We start from the raw sequence: 19,469 nt of genomic DNA on the forward strand, positions 1-19,469 counted from the left end.
TGTTACTGCTGCGGTGAGAAACAACTTGGGGACAGACGAGCCATCACTTCATTTCAGACTTCTACAGGAGGAGGAAGAGTATGACATATTACGACAAGCTCTGCAATTTGCTTTGATACGGTAAGAACAAAACTGACTATTAAGTTATAGGCTACCGTGTCTTTTGTTTTACAGGCCAACGTCGCAGGAAATTTGTTGTCACAATGTTGCCTCAACAGAGATGGTGAAGAAAGTTACTTCCTTAGTTCAACAAATCATGCCCTGTTTTATATATTCCATCTATTATTTATTTATTTATTTATTTATTTATTTATATTCCTCCGGCTACAAGTTACTTTACTATACTTTAATTCGTACAATGATCAATCCATCCATGGTCAGTCTTATTTCCAGTGACAATTATAAGAATTTTCACATCTCAGATTATGTCTTCAGAATGGCCTATCCATGTTGTTGATGTAGAAGAGATGCAGTATGTGCGCCAGTAAAGGATGAAAACTTGTTTATTTTATAAAAAAAAATATTTGTTTATGATTTAGCCCAGTTATGATCCATGTTAATTCTGTAATCAGCTATGTAGGCCTACAGCTACACTAACCAGCTTATCTTGGTGTTTCCTCATTGAATAATGAAGCCCACTGTAATGTCAACAGTCTCATTGCTACTTAGGATTTGTGTGGCCTCATATTTAGACTGAAAGGCAGACTAAGTGCCCTATTTGTTTTCTTACCATTGCCAGTGTCAGCCCATAGGGCTTGTTTTTGTGTTATCCAAATCTACAGTCTAGGACCCATGTGCAGGTAGTTACACCTCTCTCCTGGAATGCTATACAGCAAGCTGGAACATGTGGTTAGAGTTAATTCAGTGCTCATTTTCTTTTCAGTGTCACAACAGAACAGGGAACATCTCTGAGCGGTTCTCCTCTGCTTTCACAGGGCTGAGCTTGTGAAGAAAAAGACAGGAGTGAGATTGACGGACAGACAGACAGCCAGAGGACATATGGACTTTAGTGTTACATGTTTACAAGAACATAAACAACATCAATGAGGACATTGGGCATGGCTGTATTCAAGCAACAGAAAGTGGACGACTTCTATGAAATTGGTGAAGAGCTGGGAAGGTGAGTGTGTCAGTCTTGAAAAATTATTTTTGGATTATGAGGAATTACAGTATAGTTCTATTGCATCTTGTTTTGTATGTAGTACATCATTTCTGACTCCTCAAGTGCTCTTCACACTCCCACATGCGTTGTGCCCCGGGTGATCCTCATGCGTGTACATAGGGAGCAGAGATATGCAAACAGTTGGCTTGTTGAAGTTTGTGAAGGGCAGAGGCGTGGGCGTAAAGTAGGTTGAACTTTACACCAACAGATTAAGGTATCGACGATAAAGGAATTCCAAGTAAACAATGCCAAATGTGGAGAATAGATAGAATAATACAAGCTCTTTCCCAAGCTGCCTCTCATCACCAACCTATCTTTTTAGACTTCTTTGTAAAAATTCATACAGTACTATGAAACACACAACGTTAACTATATTACAATATCAACTTCTTCTTTTTTACCTGTTGTGTATGTTTGTATGTTTTATATGTTCTCTTTTCTGTTTTGTGAATCTCCTCAAAAGCCCCTGCAGGCAGACTAGGGTAGACATCAAGGAACAAATGTCCTGGGGGTAAATAGTAAGGAAATTGCTGTAATATCACAAAGAAGAAGTGACAAATATTTGGAAGGAAAACCGGTATGAACACTTGCAAATCATACTTCTATAGAATGGATTTAGTTTCTCAGGGAAAGGTATGACTCATGTTTTTACATGGCATCCAGTCCTGCACTGTTTTCTATTCATATACAGTTCTGAGACACACCCTTGGCCTTGTATAGGATACTGTCCTCTTCAATAGAGCTCACTTGGCCTCTCCAGCTGTATTTGTATATTGATTGTTGGAGCAATCATACTGTATTGTGTCCTGTCCACACAGGTCAACATCTTTTCCCTGATGCAGATTCTTTGTCTCACACAAATGCCATGTATCCTTACAGAAATGTCGGTATTGTAGTAACCTATGTTGGATTGGATGAAACAGTGCTATTCAACCATTACCACTGTGCATGTACATTCAACAACAGCTGAACCCCTGTTATTGGGGAAATGACTCAGTTCAGTAGAGACTTGTGGTTTGATTCGTATGTTTTGACATCGGCGTCTTTGTGGTGGAAAGCCACAGACATCTGATAATCAAAGGGGAAGGACTCTCTCTCTGTTGTCACAGGGGCGTCTGAATTTTATCAACACCTCAGCAGCTGCGTCACAAAGTTATGCTTGTTGCTCTCCCCTCATGTCTGACGATGATGAGAGTGTTCCAGGGGGGTGGGGGGCTGCCTCCACCCTGCCCACACATCGCCTGCCCACCTGTGTGTCTGCTCCATGATGGGACTCATACTCAATCATCCCCAGGGGGTGGAGGAAAGGTGACATTAGGGGTCATGAAAGAGACCATTATGGAATTCTTGAGATAAGTGTGCTGTAGGCTTACTGTGTGGCACTGCACTAATAGTACCCCACTTGAAAGACGTTTCCTCTGCTCCCACTTAAGGTCAACCGAACACTGATACTGATGATAACAGGGCTCCTCTCTGATGTATTTTGTGTGTTTCTTATCAAGCACAAAAACTTCCACACATATGTGTCATTGTTCCATAGTTTCAACTGTGTTGAACAATAATCAGGAAATTGCTCACCAGTTCAGCCATTTTAGTTTTTCATGTTATACATCTGTAACATGACACTAGTTTTAGGTCTGACACAGTTGTTGCTCAGCTCACCTCACAACCTGTCTTACCATGAGCCTAATTGGTCACATTGAGGACATGGGGTGTCATCATGTTAGTCCTCAGCTCCTGCTAGTCTTCTCAGAGACAGGAGGAAGCTGGAATGAGCTGTTATGTAACAGAACATCTAGCAAGGCTGAGGAGAGGGGCTCTTCTGGAGCTCTGGGAACAGAGAGACTGTGTGAACCCTACTGTACCTTTTAACAGATAATAGGCCCAATGCTGCCCATTGCAAATGTCACACACGTGCAAACGCGCACACACACACACACACACACACACACACACACACACACACACACACACACACACACACACACTGGTCACACAACAGTAAACAACCCAAACCCTGAACTCAATTATTCATGTAATTGAAAGTTATGTGACTGATGTTAGATGAGGCACCAAATATGCTTTCTTCCCTCATCAATGAACATCTGCAGTATATGTGTATTTACAGGACTATTATAGGCCTACTTATAGAGCACCAAAAACGTCTTTGACACAACTGTTCTCGACACATCAGTGTGTTTAAAAGGGGAAGTGTGATGATGCACTACACCCGTCTCTAAGTGGGGAAGTTTGGACTGTGGGTTTACAGAGGGTATTGTCATAACGAGACCTGTGTATTCTCTACCACGTGACAGTGACTGTACATCATTTTTCTGGTGGTTCAGTGTCACCTCAATGAAAAGGTCACCTGGGATCTTAAGAGCTTTTGAAACCAAACCTTTTGTGAATATTTGAATTAGGTGTGCTATTTTAGAGAAATCATGCATAACATATGAAAAGAGGAAATGAAATAGGAAATGTCAGAGAGGTTCCATGTGCTGTCAGGGGGACACATGGACGAGTATTGATGTGCCTCTCACTCTACAGAGCTCACACAGTGGATGTGTTGAAGTGAAAGAACTGATGATTGCAAGACAAACAGGTGCCACTGATCCCTGACATATAGTGCTAACATTTCTACCCAGGGTTTTTGTGGATTTATATGATGTATTTATAGCATAGCAGACAGTAGCCAACATATGCAGTAAGGGACAATCCGTGGAGTCAGCTCTGTTCAGAAACGGACGTTCCTGCTGTGGAGTGGGTGAAAAATGTGTTTGTTCAGGGCAGCACAGCCCAGGGAACTCCATCCAGAACCCCCTGAACATTCCTGGAGTTCCAGCCCTGACACTGAGGAGCAGAGGACTGGGCCACTCTCAGGCGGCTGCTCCTCCATAAATATTTGTCTTACATAAAACCATTACACACACAGCCTGCTACAAACAGTGTTTGAGGAGTTATGATTGAGCTTTATGACTAAGCTTTATGATTGAGATGTACAACACCTGGAGGAAGGGATGAGAGATATGTCCAGTTTTCCATTAATTGTGTACTAGTGCTCCCTTTGCAGATATGTCTTCAAAAGATTTTGGGACAAACTAGATTTCAAACCTCATTTGTGCTGTAATGTTAAAGTTACAGTCTACATAATGATAAAGCTCATCGTCTTACATGTGAAAACACGTAACAGTAATGGATTACTACGCCTGTAGATGTATTTTACAGTATATCGCAATCTCACACTCTTACACATATGGGGATTTTAGTGGGAGACGCAGGGATGGGTTTTTGGGGCTAGGTCAGATATGAACCTGGCTCTGTCATGCTGTCCCAGAGGTTGTTTCGTTAAGAGTATTGGGCTGGCGCCGCGGTGCTGTGCTGTCCGAGTGCTCAGCCAACCTTGGCTGTGGCTAATAACCTTCAGCTGTTGGAAGTGGAAACTCCACTGAGACCATGTGCTGTCAGCCCCACTGGCCAGGCTTAGAGCAAAGACAGCCGGCACGCCCGCTATGGAGACACACTCCTCCTCCCTCAGCCTCCCTGCTGCCTGATGCACAACAAACTAGAAACGCTCACTAAACCTGTTATACTGACACTTCCTGACAGTTTCCATTAGTTGCTGCTGACATTGACTGTCCATCAATTTGTTATCTTTTGTTGCAGAAATTGATTCCAATACTTTAGATCTTGAGTTGTACCATTGATTCATCAGCTGTAATACGTTGCAGCTTGCCTTGCCGTAGTCAAGTCTGATCTAGGACACAGTATCCTGTGACTGTACCTCCCCTCAGGCTACTTGAAAGCCTTTTGAAAGTTCATTCACTGAAACAACCCCTCTTCAATTACAGTAGTTCCACGGAATACTATAGTCATTTCAACCAGGGTCTGTCGTTTCAGAGATGCCCCTTGGGGTGAAATGTCCTGCAGACATAAGAGATGGAAAGAACATTTGAGTTGCCATGCTGCTCCACTCTGCCCCGCTCCTCTCAGGCTCCCCCAGGTTTGTGTTTACCCCTGGCTGCTCTGGGGGGGTGTGAAAGGGCATTCCACCCCTGCCTGTTTTAGTTTGTGTTGATGGTCCAAGCCTCTTATCTTATCTCTAAGGGAGGTCTCTCTCTCTCTCTCTCTCTCTCTCTCTGAGTTTCCAGGTGGAGACACCACATGGTGTGTTTGTTGTTCTGCCCTTCTGTAGATGGTCCTGATAGTGATGCGGGTGAAGTAGATAGACACATGGTAGAGGTGAAGTCGGGATAGCTAGGCCAGGGGCTTGTTGCTCACAGATGGACTCAGTTTAGACACAGATAGACTTCTATGATTGTATCATAGGAGCAAATAATGATAACATTATTAGATTGGCTGAAAGTCAGGGACTGTTACACAGTACAATGACTCTCTTTTCATTCGCTTAACTCTGGGAGTGGATTGGACATTTTTATCCCAAATTGCTTCACCACTGAACAAAAATGTAATTCATTATCCCAGTTCATACAAAGGTCCAATCAAGGACCTTTTGTAGTATTCCACAACGTTGCCAAAGTGAAAGCACAGTGAAAGCACAGTGAAAGCACAGTGAAAGCACACTGAAAGCACACTGTACTGGGTGAAGCCCTGAAGTTTGACAGGATAAATGGAGTTGGTTGGGATGCTTTGTGCCACTGGAATCTGTCTGAATGTGTCCCAGTGTCAAGAGACAGCCTTAATCCTGGTCCCTTCCACCATCCACATCAATACCCTCCCTCCCCGAGGCCTGTATCCCGGCCCCAGCCCCAGACCCAGTCCCAGACCCAGTCCAAACCCCAGCCTCAGGCCCAGCCTCAGTCCTGGCCCCGGCCCCAGCCCCAGCCCCAGACCCTGTCCCAGACCCAGTCCAAACCCCAGCCTCAGTCCCAGCCTCAGGCCCAGCCTCAGTCCCAGCCGCAGCCGCAGCCGCAGCCGCAGCCCCAGCCCCAGCCCCAGCCCCAGTCCCAGTCCCAGTCCCAGTCCCAGGCCCAGGCTCAGTCCCAGCCCCAGCACCAGCCCCAGCCCAAGCTCCACTCCAAGTCTCCCAGCCCCAGACCCAGACCCAGACCCAGTCCAAACCCCAGCCTTAGTCCCAGTCTCAGTCCCAGCCTCAGTCCCAGTCCCAGTCCAAACCTCAGCCCCAGTCCTAGTCCCAGCCCCAGCCCCAGCTCTAGTCCAAGCCCCAGTCCCAGTCCAAACCTCAGTCCCAGACCCAGACCCAGTCCAAGCCCCGGCCCAGCCCCAGCCCCAGTCCCAGTCCCAGCCCCAGTCCCAGTCCCAGTCCCAGCCCAGCCCAGCCCAGCCCAGCCCAGCCCCAGCCCTGTTCCCTACACCAGAGACATGGCATGTGGAGGATGAGCATGCAGGCCTGGCCCTATAATTATCCCTGTCCTCCTGATACCACTGTACATAGCCTATCAGGACCACTCTGGAATCTCTCTGTTGGGATTCATGCAAAACACAGGAAATGGCCTCATAATGATCTGTTCCCACTGTACTGTAGGTCCACTCAGAAACAGTGAGTTCTCTCTTGCTTTTTGTATAGTTTTTTATTTATTTCCATTTTCTACAAAACAATTTAGGTTGTTTATGCTTCACATGTATCTGTACATTCTGGTTAAGTGCTGCTCTCATGTCAAGTTAAAGATAACATCCTTCCATATCTGCCTGCTGAGTGCCTCTGTACTAGTACCACTTCCTCTCTATGTGGTCCTTACCCTGTGAGAGGATTGGGTGGGTGATGGGGCTGTCAGTCTGCCAGTGGCCCAGTTACAGCTGAGGAGCAGTCGGGCACCCAGAGTCAGAGCATACTGATGCAAGGCAGCCATGATGCAAGTGGCAGAACAGAAGTGGCAGACTTAGTCACCTCTGATAGTGAACAACCCGCCCATCACAGTCAGTGTTGGGCTGATAACACAACACATCAGAATGCAGAGTGAGGCTCATATCCTGTATTTAACTGGATGACAGAGTCTCTTCAACCAACTCGTCTAGTCAGTATGGGTTTCATTAACGACTTGAAACCAGCTGCCAGTGGCTATCTGATGAAATATTAGAGTGATTCAGTGAGAGTGTAAAAGGCAGTAGCTGTATTCAGCTTGTTCTTTCTTTGAGGCTTTGTTGGTCGCTACACTATGCCAGTTGGGTGTATACACACTTTCTGTTTTCAAACTTCTCTTGGCCTGACATATCTGTGTAGGGTAAACAGAGATCAATGGATAAAGCTCCACATTCCAAATAAACCATTCCTAAACATCTGTATTAGCCCCAAATAGTTGTAGTGGGGATTGCAGTATTGAAGACATGAACAATGGGAATAGGAACAATGGTCTATTGAGTGGGCTGTGGGACACACCCCTGTTGTGAAATATTGGGGAGGTTGGGGAGTTCTGCTGAAGGATCGCAAGAGGGATTTCTCAGATATTTGGCAGGATTGTTATTGGGGAGTGGGAGGTTAGCATAGTTCACTGCCTCTGTGTGCCTGTGCTCTGTCTGGCTGAGGAGCAGGACATTATGCTCCATCCCACGCAAACTCACACCAGACAGACAGACAGACAGACAGACAGACAGACAGACAGACAGACAGATGATTTCCTCCCAGACTTTTACTATGGGTTTTATTATCGTAGCTGTACAAAATATGCTGGAGAAAGCTGTCAGGTGAAATCCTCCCAAAAAAATGCCTGCAGTGCCGCTAATCAAAAACCCAGCCAGTTGGTACTGCATTAGGACTTAGCTGAAGGGTTTGAGATGCAAGACACTGCTCCCTGCCAGTGACTTAGTTGCGTAAGATTGGAAAGTAGATTGGAATGAAGCAGCCCTGTCACATGTTGCCACAGCTCTAGTCATGAACCGAACTCTGAGTTACGCCTCATTTGCTCAAGCTGTTGTTCCGCCATTTTAGAGCCCCGTTCCCAACCCTTCATAATGGATGAGGTCAGAGCCTGACGTCATTGTCTTTTGTGCGTCTTTTGGGTCTGCAGTGGGCAGTTTGCCATCGTGAAGCGCTGCAGGGAGAAGAGCACGGGCCTGGAGTACGCGGCAAAGTTCATCAAGAAGAGGCAGAGCCGGGCGAGCAGGCGGGGCGTGAGGAGAGAGGAGATCGAGCGGGAGGTTGACATCCTGCAGCAGATCCAGCACCCCAACATCGTCACCCTGCATGATGTGTACGAGAACCGCACGGATGTGGTGCTTATCCTGGAGCTGTAAGTCACTGGCAACAACATACTGTACTTTAGCCACTGCATACTGTAGCCACTGCTAGCCACCAGGCCCCCATCACCACACCTCCACAGTCATCACACCAGGGGAGGCTGGTGGGGGTAGAAATCGAAGGATGGGCTCATTGTAATCTATGGAATGGAATGAGGAACACGTTTAAAACCATTCGTCATTCCAGTCTTTCATGCATTACAATGAGCCCGTCCTCCGATTTCTGCACCACACATCCTTTAGTCATAAACCAAGCGTATCTCCCTCCTTTTTATTACTGTCCTTCTATAGGCCTTCTATAGGCCTACCTCCCACTCTGATTTGACTTGATTTGGGATAAAATCAATAAACATACAGCAAATATGCATCTGACCCCAGAGGATAGCACATAGAAGCATTACAAACAACATCCAATGGCGTACAGCAACAGACAAGACAGAGATTCAACAATGACATAATAATTAGCTAGAGAACCTAATTAAAAGCATTCATTATTTGGACAACCTGACCCTCTAAAGTGGATGACATCTAAGGCCATATTTATGGGGTTTTGTTTTAACTGTAAATACAGTATGACAGTTTTTGTTCTCATATACAGTAGGCTAAGTACTGGAGCTCATTAGCCATAATGTACACTTCTGTATTACAGTTTCTTAATTTATTAAGGGGTAATCTGGGATTCAAACAACAACAAAAAGGTCTCCCCGCCACTCATTTTGGTAAACAGCTGAAGGAGGGCTGGAGAAATGTAACCCCTCTCAAATTCTTAGATTAAGCTATGGATGCAAAGACTGACCATCCATGAGGTGACAATTATAGTTTTAACTATGTGTTTAAGATATACAGTGTTTGTTTACAACTCTGTTGTTTACAAACAATAGAGTAAAACAAGCTTATATTTTTGGTTCTGATGGGGTAAGAATTGAATTAATCTCATGAGGCATTTATGAGTAACATTCTTCAAGAATCAATGGCTATATACTGTATCATTAATTTAGTTAAATCCAAAATGGATATTCCAATCCCAGATTGCCCTTTAAAGAGTGGAAACTGGTTTTCACATTAATTTGCCCCTGTTAAGATCAATGTCATAGATCAATAACAGTTGTGTGGGGGAGGGAAGGGTCCATGGAACAGTCTGGTCTGTGTGTGTGTGTGTGTGTCTGTGTCTGTGTGTACATGTCTGTTTTTGTGCATAGTCAGGTCATTTGGTCACCTCGTGTTTGCTGAGAGTCCCTGCCAGGGTCATGCAGGCGAAACTGAACTAAATGTCACTTTCTGAGTCAATAGTTACTTTGAGAGAGGCCCACAGATGATTGTCCTTGGCTCCAATGTGTGCATGGGAACAGGGAGGCCCAATTAGGACTAATTGAGGCCTCAATCCAATCAAAGCAGGGGCTGAATGGTAGAGACTGAATGGCAGCCACTGTGTAGCTGCAGTGTAGCTGAGACTACAGTATGTAAAGCACACAGGGTTAATCTGAGAGAGAGACAGAGATACTGAGAGAGAGAGAGAGAGAGAGAGAGAGAGAGAGAGACAGAGAGAGAGACTGAGAGAGAGATAGGCATGAGGAGCAGGCGGAAGGAGAAAAGACCAGTCACACGGCAGGATACAACACATTGATGATCACTTTATTAATTTCTTCTTGAGTTAACTTCCTGCTGATAGGCTGTTCTTAAACGTGCATTTATGCTGTATGAGAGAGAGAGTGTGTGTGTGTATGAGTATGAGTATGAGTGTGAGTGTGAGTGTAAGTGTGAGTATGAGTGTGAGTATGAGTGTGAGTGTATGAGTATGAGTGTGAGTGTGAGTGTGAGTGTGTGTGTGTGTGTGTGTGTGAGTGTGTGTGTATGAGTGTGAGTGTGAGTGTGTGTGTGTGTGTGTGAGTGTGTGTGTGAGTGTGAGTGCGCGTGCGTGTGAGAACAAGCCTCTGTAGAGCAGATGTGGTAACATCTAGGAGAGGATGTGATGTGCCCTATCAGCTGCCCCTCTCAGCTGGCCTGTCTTGAAGAGGATGTCAAGTGTGAAGTAAAGGTGTGGAGGAATGTGTTACCAATTGAATGTTAAATTGATTGCTCCAGTAAGAAAATAAACAATAACCTTACACTTTACTGCATGTAAAACATCTATGGCCATGTCATCTGACTTTCTGTTCTTAGGGCCCCTGTGGGTACCACAGGTTGTGGAGTTGACAGTGAAGGGGTATGCTTGTGTGTGTTGCAGGGTGTCTGGAGGAGAGCTATTTGACTTCCTGGCTCAGAAGGAGTCCCTGAGTGAAGAGGAGGCCACCCAGTTCATTAAACAGATTCTAGATGGAGTCCTGTACCTCCACTCTAAACGGATTGCACATTTTGATCTCAAGGTACTGTATGCGTTTAAAGCTCACACCAGAATAGTGCACATGCAAGGTCTCTTTTGGGTCTGCTGAAGATGACCTGAAAAGGCAGGCATGGTTTCCATGGTCACAGATATGTGGGTACGTGCTCTGACTTTTAGGCGTATGCCATAGTGCCACTGTGATGAGGCAATGTGGTTGCATGGCAACACTTGCAGTTCTAACAATAGACTATATCTCCATTTACTACATTAACCTTTGAAAACACCATTTATATACTACTGTGCTCAACAGACATGGATTGATATCGTAGTCATTTTCACCACGATCAAAAACAGAAAGTGTGCAGTCAAGTTGAGCTATAGTAACAGCGTATTTCTATTCTATGGAGATACATTTCCCTCTTATTGTGGTGAGCATGTCTAGTCAATAGTAGAGAGTGTCTCACCAGGTCTATATGATTCACACGTCCTCCCTCACTGTGCTGACTGGCCCAGACCCAAGCCTTCACACACACCACAGCAGACACTGCAAGGTTATCTCCTCCGCAGTACAGGGCTGTCACCCACCCACTCTGCTCACTGATAATCTCCATCCTGTTTTTCTACTGCTGTGTCTTCTGCACTATCTCAGGTGGCCTGTTGGCCTTTAGTATGGTAAGGCAAGCCAGAGACTGTCAGAGCCCACTCAAAGGAGACCTTGATTCAGGCTTGCAAAGCATACACAAACATTCTCCCCCACTCAAAACATCACCAGGCGTATGTGGAGTAATGAAATGCTTGACTATTTCTCTGAAATTGGGAAGTAATGGACCAGAGAGGGAATACCTGGAAGCTGTGGACCCTGAAAAGAGCTTTTGTAGATGTTGATGTCATCGCTCTTCTGACTTTTGTATTGGGTTATAGGACTAAGTCAATCACACCAGTCTCTTGATAGCATTAGGCTACAGTACAGTACTATACCCTACGTTGGTTTTAAAGTTTGAGAATCCATAGCCATGAGTTAAAATATCTCGAACCAAAACTCTTTTAAAAAAGCTTTTAGTCCTAAAATGTCTTGAGCAAAACACAAGAAGCTTATTTTCCTCCGGACTTCAGTTGATCTGACACTGTTTATAGTTTGATATACAGTTTAACCAACGGAATGTTCTTCTTTTAATGCTTACGCAGTAAGATGTACCACTATTACCAGGTAACTTGAAATATTTAATGTTGCATGTTGTCCACCTTTAATATCTGTAGTAATGCATTTTTTTCGGCTTTACAGCCTGAAAATATCATGCTGTTGGATAAGGATGCACCTTTGCCACGAATCAAATTGATTGACTTTGGTCTGGCTCATAAAATTGAAGCAGGGGTGGACTTTAAAAACATTTTTGGGACGCCTGAATTTGTTGGTAAGTATTTTCTAGGAACTATTTATAGCTCCTGTAATTATACTTCATAAATCACATGACTCCCCTTATGTGTGTTTATGTATATGGGAGTGAGATGGTAGGACTTGGCCGTCATGTTTACTAAGCTATAAGTAGTACTCTTTGTTTCTGCCAGGCCCAGTTGTTGTTGTTATGTTAGAGTGAGTGTGTTTATGTGTGTGTGTGTGTGTGTGTGTGTGTGTGTGTGTGTGTGTGTGTGTGTGTGTGTGTGTGTGTGTGTGTGTGTGTGTGTCTTTGTGTGTCTTTGTGTGTCTTTGTGTGTCTTTGTGTGTCTTTGTGTGTATGGGTGTGTATGGGTGTGTTTGTGTGTGGTGATGCTCATAACCATGTCTATTTTCAGCTCCAGAGATAGTCAACTATGAGCAACTGGGCTTAGAGGCAGACATGTGGTAAGAGCCCCTAATTACTTGACACTATGGGTTTTACATGCATCAGACAGCAGTGCATTGCTATGGATTAACCTTGTGTTCACCTACCCCTTCACAGGAGCATCGGAGTCATCACATACATCCTGTAAGTAGGGATTCACAAAAATTTATATTCTGCTAATTGTAAGTGCTAACCTGAGAGGGTTGACAGCATCATGAATAACCTTTGTTATTTGTTGTTTTTTTCGTTTGTTTGTTTTTCAGTTTGAGTGGGGCTTCACCTTTTCTTGGTGACACGAAGCAGGAGACACTCGGAAACATCTCAGCCATGAGCTATGAGTTTGATGAGGAGTTCTTCAGCAGTACGAGTGAGCTGGCTAAGAGCTTCATCAGACAGCTTCTGGAAAAGGACACAAGGTGAGGGGATGAGTCACTCAGCACCTGGAGAGAGGCTGAAGGTCAAAGGCCAAGTCAGATAGTTACGAGGGAAAAGCCCAGGAGTACAGATCTGTGCAACAGCAGCGAGGGAGAGGCATGTGTTAAGACCTTGTCTGTGTTAAGACCTTGTCTGTGTTAAGGCCTAAGACTGTGTTAAGACCTTGTCTGTGTTAAGACCTTGTCTGTGTTAAGGCCTAAGACTGTGTTAAGACCTTGTCTGTGTTAAGGCCTAAGACTGTGTTAAGACCTTGTCTGTGTTAAGACCTTGTCTGTGTTAAGACCTTGTCTGTGTTAAGGCCTAAGACTGTGTTAAGACCTTGTCTGTGTTAAGACCTTGTCTGTGTTAAGGCCTAAGACTGTGTGTGTGTGTGTGTGTGTGTGTGTGTGTGTGTGTGTGTGTGTGTGTGTGTGTGTGTGTGTGTGTGTGTGTGTGTGTGTGTGTTTGGTCGTATGTGTTTATGTTTAAGGTGCAGTGCTACTGCATTGGTGTTTGTTAACGACAGTGAATGCAAACTGTTGAGCAGCAGTAATTGTCTTTCTTAGACGATCTGATTAGTTTCACTTTTTGCACTTGTTGGTGCATGTTGTTTTTCATATACCTTGGAAATATATATTGGAAAAGCGAAACACATCTGTGATAGTTTGATGCTGCTTTGAAAATATTCCCCCAGAGGTTCCCATTGTAGAGACATGATAGGACATGCTTACTGTTTTTATAGAGTTGTTATACTTCATAGGAATTAGTCCTGTTTCTGTGCAATCTCACTTTGCTAATGAATCTGTTCGGTGGTTATTTGCCTTTCAGAAAGAGGTTGACAATCCAACATGCTCTTAGTCATCCCTGGATAATGGTAAGTACAGTACATGGTCTATAGTGGAATGATAATAGCATGTTGTTACAAGTTGAACTACTACTTTTTGTCGACAGAAACAACTCATACCGAGTGATTCTGAAACATTGTTTGTACTGCACTACTCAATCACAAAGTGAAAGTGTGACTGTGTGCGTGTCCATACTCTCATAAATAACAAAAACCTAACTTCTGGGACTACCCAACTCTACTACCAGCTGCTGATATGCATGTGAATGGTTTTGCTGTGGAGACCTCATCCTATATGCAGAGAAAATCATAAGCAATCAAGCATGAAGAGGAGGAACTGACCCATTGAATGCATTGTGGATTGTTGTTTTACCCTCACCTGCCATGGCTGTGATGTGCACTAATCCCACCGTGCCACATCTGCTGGGCTGCTCACCATTGTGTGTGTCAGTGTTCTACCCATGGGACAAGCTCTCACTCAGTCTTCCCCCACTCCCTCTGTCTGAAGTCCCATGGACACACAGAAGAGAGCACCGCCCCCGAGGCCAAGAAGAAGGCAGAGGAGCCCAGGCAGATGAAGACCAAGCGCCTGAAGGAGTACACCATCCAGTCCCACTCCAGCATGCCCCCCAACAACACTTATGCCAACTTTGAGCGCTTCGCCCAGGTGGTGGAGGACATTTCCCTGATGGAGACGGGTCTGTCAGACGTGGCGGGGGCCCACCAGACCCTGCAGGGCGATGTGGACGCCCTCCTCTCCATCTACAATGAGAAGGAGGCCTGGTACAAGAAGGAGGGCGAGAGCGTGCGCAACAAGCTCTCCCAGGTGCGCTACGAGTTCCGTAAGGTGGAGGCCACCAGGAGACACCTGCAGGAAGACATGAGGGCGGTGGACGCCAGCCTGGAGAGCATCAGTGGGAAGTACCTCCAAAGGCAGAGCCACCTCAGCTCCCTCAGGCAGGAGCTCACAGCGGAGCTCCACTGGCTGCAGGAGGTGATGAGGAGCTCCCTCCACTCCGCAGAGGGAGGGAACGGTCAGCCCCACAGCAGCAGCAGCAGCAGCAGCAGCAGCAGCAGCCTCAACAATGACTTCAACCAGGCCCTAAAGGAGCTGCTTAACAGGGCTTGTGGAGGAGAACTGTGCCCTGAAGCCAAGCAGGATATCACAGAGTCTGGCTGACTGACACAGAGGAATGGAGAGATTTATCAGGATCATAGTGTGATTCCAAGAGAAGCAGATCTTTTACTCACATTGACTTTATTTTCTGAAAGATCTATGGCTTGGAATCAGCTAGGAGTTAACATTTAAAGTCAGTTCATCCATGCTGACATTGCTTCATTGTCTTCACATTTCAAGTTTAACCTTTATTGTTTTCTTTATTTCTTTATTCTTTACACTGAGATAGAACACTGTTCTATCCTCTATGACTCTTTAGCTCCTTACTTCTGTTGCCTGCACGTTGATATGCTTTTGAAATGTGTTTACATCATAAGATTATGTTGTTGGTCAGTATTAGACCTAGTGGAAACAAGTACTTGTTTAACCATTATTTTCACTAGCACTTTGAGTGACTATTATGGGTCTGTTAAGAGTGATGTTGTCATGTTGAATGTTTTGTGTTTCTCTGTCATGTGTTTCTCTGTCAAAGAAACACGGTCAAACAGAAATGTCATGCATTGGAATGTAGCAGAAAGTCAACCTACGTTCTGTTCAAGTTATTTATTTATTTTTTCATTCCATTTTTATTTTGTATGTTTTGCATGTACCGTTGTGTGTCTTAGTTTGTTTACAGTGGTCATTTTGTATTTCACATATTTGTGCATCAGTGAATATTTCCCTCACATTTTTTTGTTTATATTGATAAATCAGTGGTGATTGGCCACTTTGATTTGGAGCACAGTCAGTGAATTAATGAAATGAGCTTAAATATGTAACAGTAGCATATCCCTCTATTTATTTATTTAACTGAGATTTTCTGAAGGAATTGGATTTGATGATGTGATTCTGTTTGATTATACCATGTGTACAGTATAAGTTACTTTTTGTGGGGGAGCACCAAAGAACAGTCAGTTTACTTTACTTTACTTTTTCACCACTTGAACATATTCATCATGGTTTGGTTGTTTGTTGTTGTGGTGCTCACAGAGAGTAATGACAGCTGTATTATATCAAGTTATGAAAATAAATAACAGTTAATCGTTTAACTTTCTCATGCCCTTGTAACTTCAGATTTGGCCATGATTTTTCCACTTTTGTGGTGCCCCAAGCATTTTTTTTACTTGATAATATGCTAAGATGCAAGTTCAGATGCCCTAGTTTGGAAAGATGTCTTCATAAACAACAAAATACAGACAGTTACAGTCAGCAGGGCTACTATTGATGAGACCCTGGCCTTATCTGTCTGTCTGTTCTCCCCAGCCCTCAGACCCCAGACAGGCCCTGGTGAGGAGACAGTCTGTGGTCAATCTGGAGAACTTCAGGAGACAGTACGCCCGCCGCAGGTGGAAGGTAAAACACGATCCCAATGTCTCCTAAACAATCTCAGATGAGAGCATTTGAACTCGACTTTCCTTTCTCAGAGCACCTTGTGTACAGATTCACATCCCCTGAGTGACTCTCTCCCTACTGTTTAATTCAATTCAACAGCTGTCCTTCAGGATCGTGGCCCTCTGCAACCACTTAACGCGTATGATGAAGAAGGGCCATCCCAAGCTGCCTGACCAGGATGAGGTGAGAGCACACACAACACACTGTACTATAGCTAGCGGTGGCACCAGCAGGTCTGGAGAATCACGATTGGCTAATCTGATCTAATCAATCCTATACAGTGCTGCCCAAATATATCATGGGACTGGCAGCATGATCATATTTCAGTCAGGTTAGGAGTACTGTGTGTGTCCTGTTTACTTTATAAAGTAGGGCTCTTATAAGAGGCATTAGAAACATGCAGTCCACCATCATGCCAGGCAGAGGGCTACGCGCCAATCAATCAGCTTTGCATGCTTGTCTAATCAACACAAAGAGGTCATTCTGCAAGTTGCCAAGCCCAAATCTTTAGCCTTGCTCCAACTCAGTTCATAACAGGGGGAGGCTGGTGGAGGTAGAAATCGGAGGACGATGTAATGCGTGGAATGGAATGAGGAATGGTATCAAACACGTGTCCGATACCATTCTTCATTCCATACATTACAATGAGCCCGTCCTCCACCAACCTCCACTGGTTCATAACCTTATCCAATCATTAGTGTTACTATGAATGAAAGTATGGGACAGTTAATCAGCATGACCTCAGTCAGTTCTGGGTTCCGTCTTAAGCTTTGCTTACTTTTACTCTACTACTTTATTATTTCAGAGGGGTTGTGAAAGTGACCAGGAAGAGGAAATACTGAAGAAAAGACCCAGGACCAGAAAAAGAAGCAGCACTTCCTGAAAGCCCTCAGCACACAGCTCTTTCATTGCAGTGTGATGGTAGAGGACGTCGTTGGTCTGGAAGCAGTGACACAAACTCTTCTATCATCAAACATTTCACTTTAAAGCTTTCAAAGAAAATGGTCCTTAAAGTGTATTGGAAACTGGACTCATGCCACAGTAGCAGCAGTCCATGCAATATGTGCCTGTCTTTTTATGATAAAGGAAATGCCACAACATATCCTTAAAAATAAGCATTTTCTGGTGCAATAGATGTCATTGTGACATACATTGATAGTGTTTTATGCCTCATTTGGGAGATGAGAATGTACTTATGCCTAGAATGTATAAGTGTACAGTTGACAGGGTAGGGAACAGTTCATGGATAAATAAATGCTGTTATACAAGATATAAATATATGTTCTCACATAAACAACTTCCTCGTTCAATTATAGTTCGAGCAAGTTCCTCCTTGGCAGTTTTCATAATTAATACCACTAATATGCATTGCAGAAGTGCCTTAAATGATCTTTGAAAATCAGGTTGTTAATAACCTAAAAATTTGCCTGTGCTTCCATTCTTTGTTATTACTGATAAAAAAAAGTATTTGTGAATGTGTGTTGAAGAATTCATATGTGCTTTCTTAAGAGGGGATACTGTACCTACAATAACATGTCAGCATATAGAAATACAGTTAGCAGAGCGTGAAAAACAGTTTTTTTGTGTCTTTCAGGTCATCTCCCCTGAGCATCAGAGAACTGAGCTAAGCCATTGTGACTGTACTGTATAGTGGTGTTCCACAGACTTAGGATGTCATGTTATGCCATGTCTTTTTATTTTACACATGTTTTTTTTTTGTTTGTTGTTGTGGCCCTTCAGTTGACAGAACCTGCCCCAATGAACCACACCTGTAGGCCCATATAAAAGACATTGAATGGTCACAACAGCTAATCTATACCAGGCCTATAATCATAACTAATGCATCTCCTGATCTCCATTCTGCGTATTCTTTTGCTTCATTTTATACAGAACAAATGTGTATTTGGCTGCTATTTTTTTTTTTCCGTCATTACAGATTGCATATCCAGTATTAGTTTTGTCTTATTTTTGGATCTTTCTCTGGATGGTTTACATCGGCAACAGTTTCAAAGTGAACAGAGCATTTCAAAGTGATCTTCATGGTGTAATGTTTACATATGTTGGGTTATTCCTGTCAGATAATTATACTGTCTGTCAGTGATGTCTGTGTAACCATGCTGTTTACAGTGTCCCATGTTGGATGTTGTCTTTTTTCTGTGACTGCTTGTTTCCCATGGCCCAGTTGATATCTAAGTCCATCTCAGAAGTGAGTACACACTTAGGATACTGAAAGATGTTTTCCCATCTTGACATTTATTTTGGATATATTTTAATATATTTATGAAATGTGAATTTTGTTTTGTTCTCTTGGATTATGTCTTAAAAGGATTTTAATTTGTTTGCTTCGTGGGTGGAGGCTTTGCTGTATTGAATTAGATCAGTATTCTTCTGTTCAAGCAAATGTCTGTAAAAAAATAAATAAACATCATGTTAAAAATTTACCACAGTTTGGCTCAATCTGTGTTGTTGTTGTGTTGTTTATCGGCCCTTTATGCTTCAGAAAACAATACATAACTTTTGAACTATTAAATTAGTTAAAACTTTGAAGACATCTCATGACTCTTATTCTAGAGACAACTACATTTTATATGTTTATTGCGTTAGTTATAACCATTCAAACATCAACTGATGCTTATTATTGAGGATGATTGAGTATGAGATGAGATTCCAATTTATTATTGAAGGTCACTTTGCTTTTCATCGCTGGTATTCTGAGTTCATATGCCTTCGGAGGTATAGTAACCTAGTATTGTTTACAATACAATACAACAGGTGATGCCTTTGTTAACAGTAAGGTTTGTGAAACTATAATGGTACAAATGAATGAAAAGGAGTGGGTATCTATCGTCAGTAATATTAGCATTTCATATTCTTTGTAAGCACATATTGTCGCAAGCCGCTGTCCTTATTGTGGAGAATGATGTTTGCCCATTGTGGTAACTCAATTATGAAGTTTCACAACAGTAATGTTGTTGGGGCTCAGTTAAGCTGAAAGAGATTGGTAGAGAGATTTGACCCAAACTAAATACATTGTCGGCTGATTGAAAATGTAGGCCAATTCCACAAAGAAGGCGTTGGTGGGGAAATAATGGACAAGCATGTTCACTTTGAATCTGTGAACTTGAAGCGCTGAGCAGAGCATGGGTTAT

The 19,469-nt window shown here is 43.6% G+C and overlaps 1 protein-coding gene across 4 annotated transcripts; it reads left to right on the plus strand.

The window, feature by feature from the left end:
• Nucleotides 1-73: 73 nt before the first annotated feature.
• dapk2b (death-associated protein kinase 2b) lies at nt 74-18,753 on the plus strand. 4 transcript variants are annotated; one of them, XM_083667353.1, is made up of 13 exons: nt 83-120; nt 884-1,120; nt 8,146-8,367; nt 10,599-10,737; nt 11,977-12,106; nt 12,486-12,534; nt 12,632-12,658; nt 12,778-12,930; nt 13,757-13,802; nt 14,281-14,766; nt 16,192-16,281; nt 16,420-16,503; nt 17,126-18,753. In XM_083667353.1, exons 2-13 carry the CDS (start codon nt 1,044-1,046, stop codon nt 17,201-17,203), a joined length of 1,581 nt encoding a protein of 526 aa, XP_083523479.1. In that variant the 5' UTR covers nt 83-120; nt 884-1,043; the 3' UTR covers nt 17,204-18,753. The 4 variants fall into 4 exon arrangements, with proteins under 4 accessions (XP_083523476.1, XP_083523479.1, XP_083523478.1 ...); XM_083667352.1 differs by lacking the exon at nt 14,281-14,766; XM_083667350.1 differs by lacking the exons at nt 16,192-16,281; nt 16,420-16,503; nt 17,126-18,753 and having other exon boundaries at nt 74-120; nt 936-1,120; nt 14,281-16,157.
• Nucleotides 18,754-19,469: the final 716 nt, after the last annotated feature.

The sequence above is a fragment of the Argentina silus genome (assembly GCF_951799395.1).
Source record: "Argentina silus genome assembly, chromosome: 3".
Classification (NCBI taxonomy): Eukaryota; Metazoa; Chordata; class Actinopteri; order Argentiniformes; family Argentinidae; genus Argentina; species Argentina silus.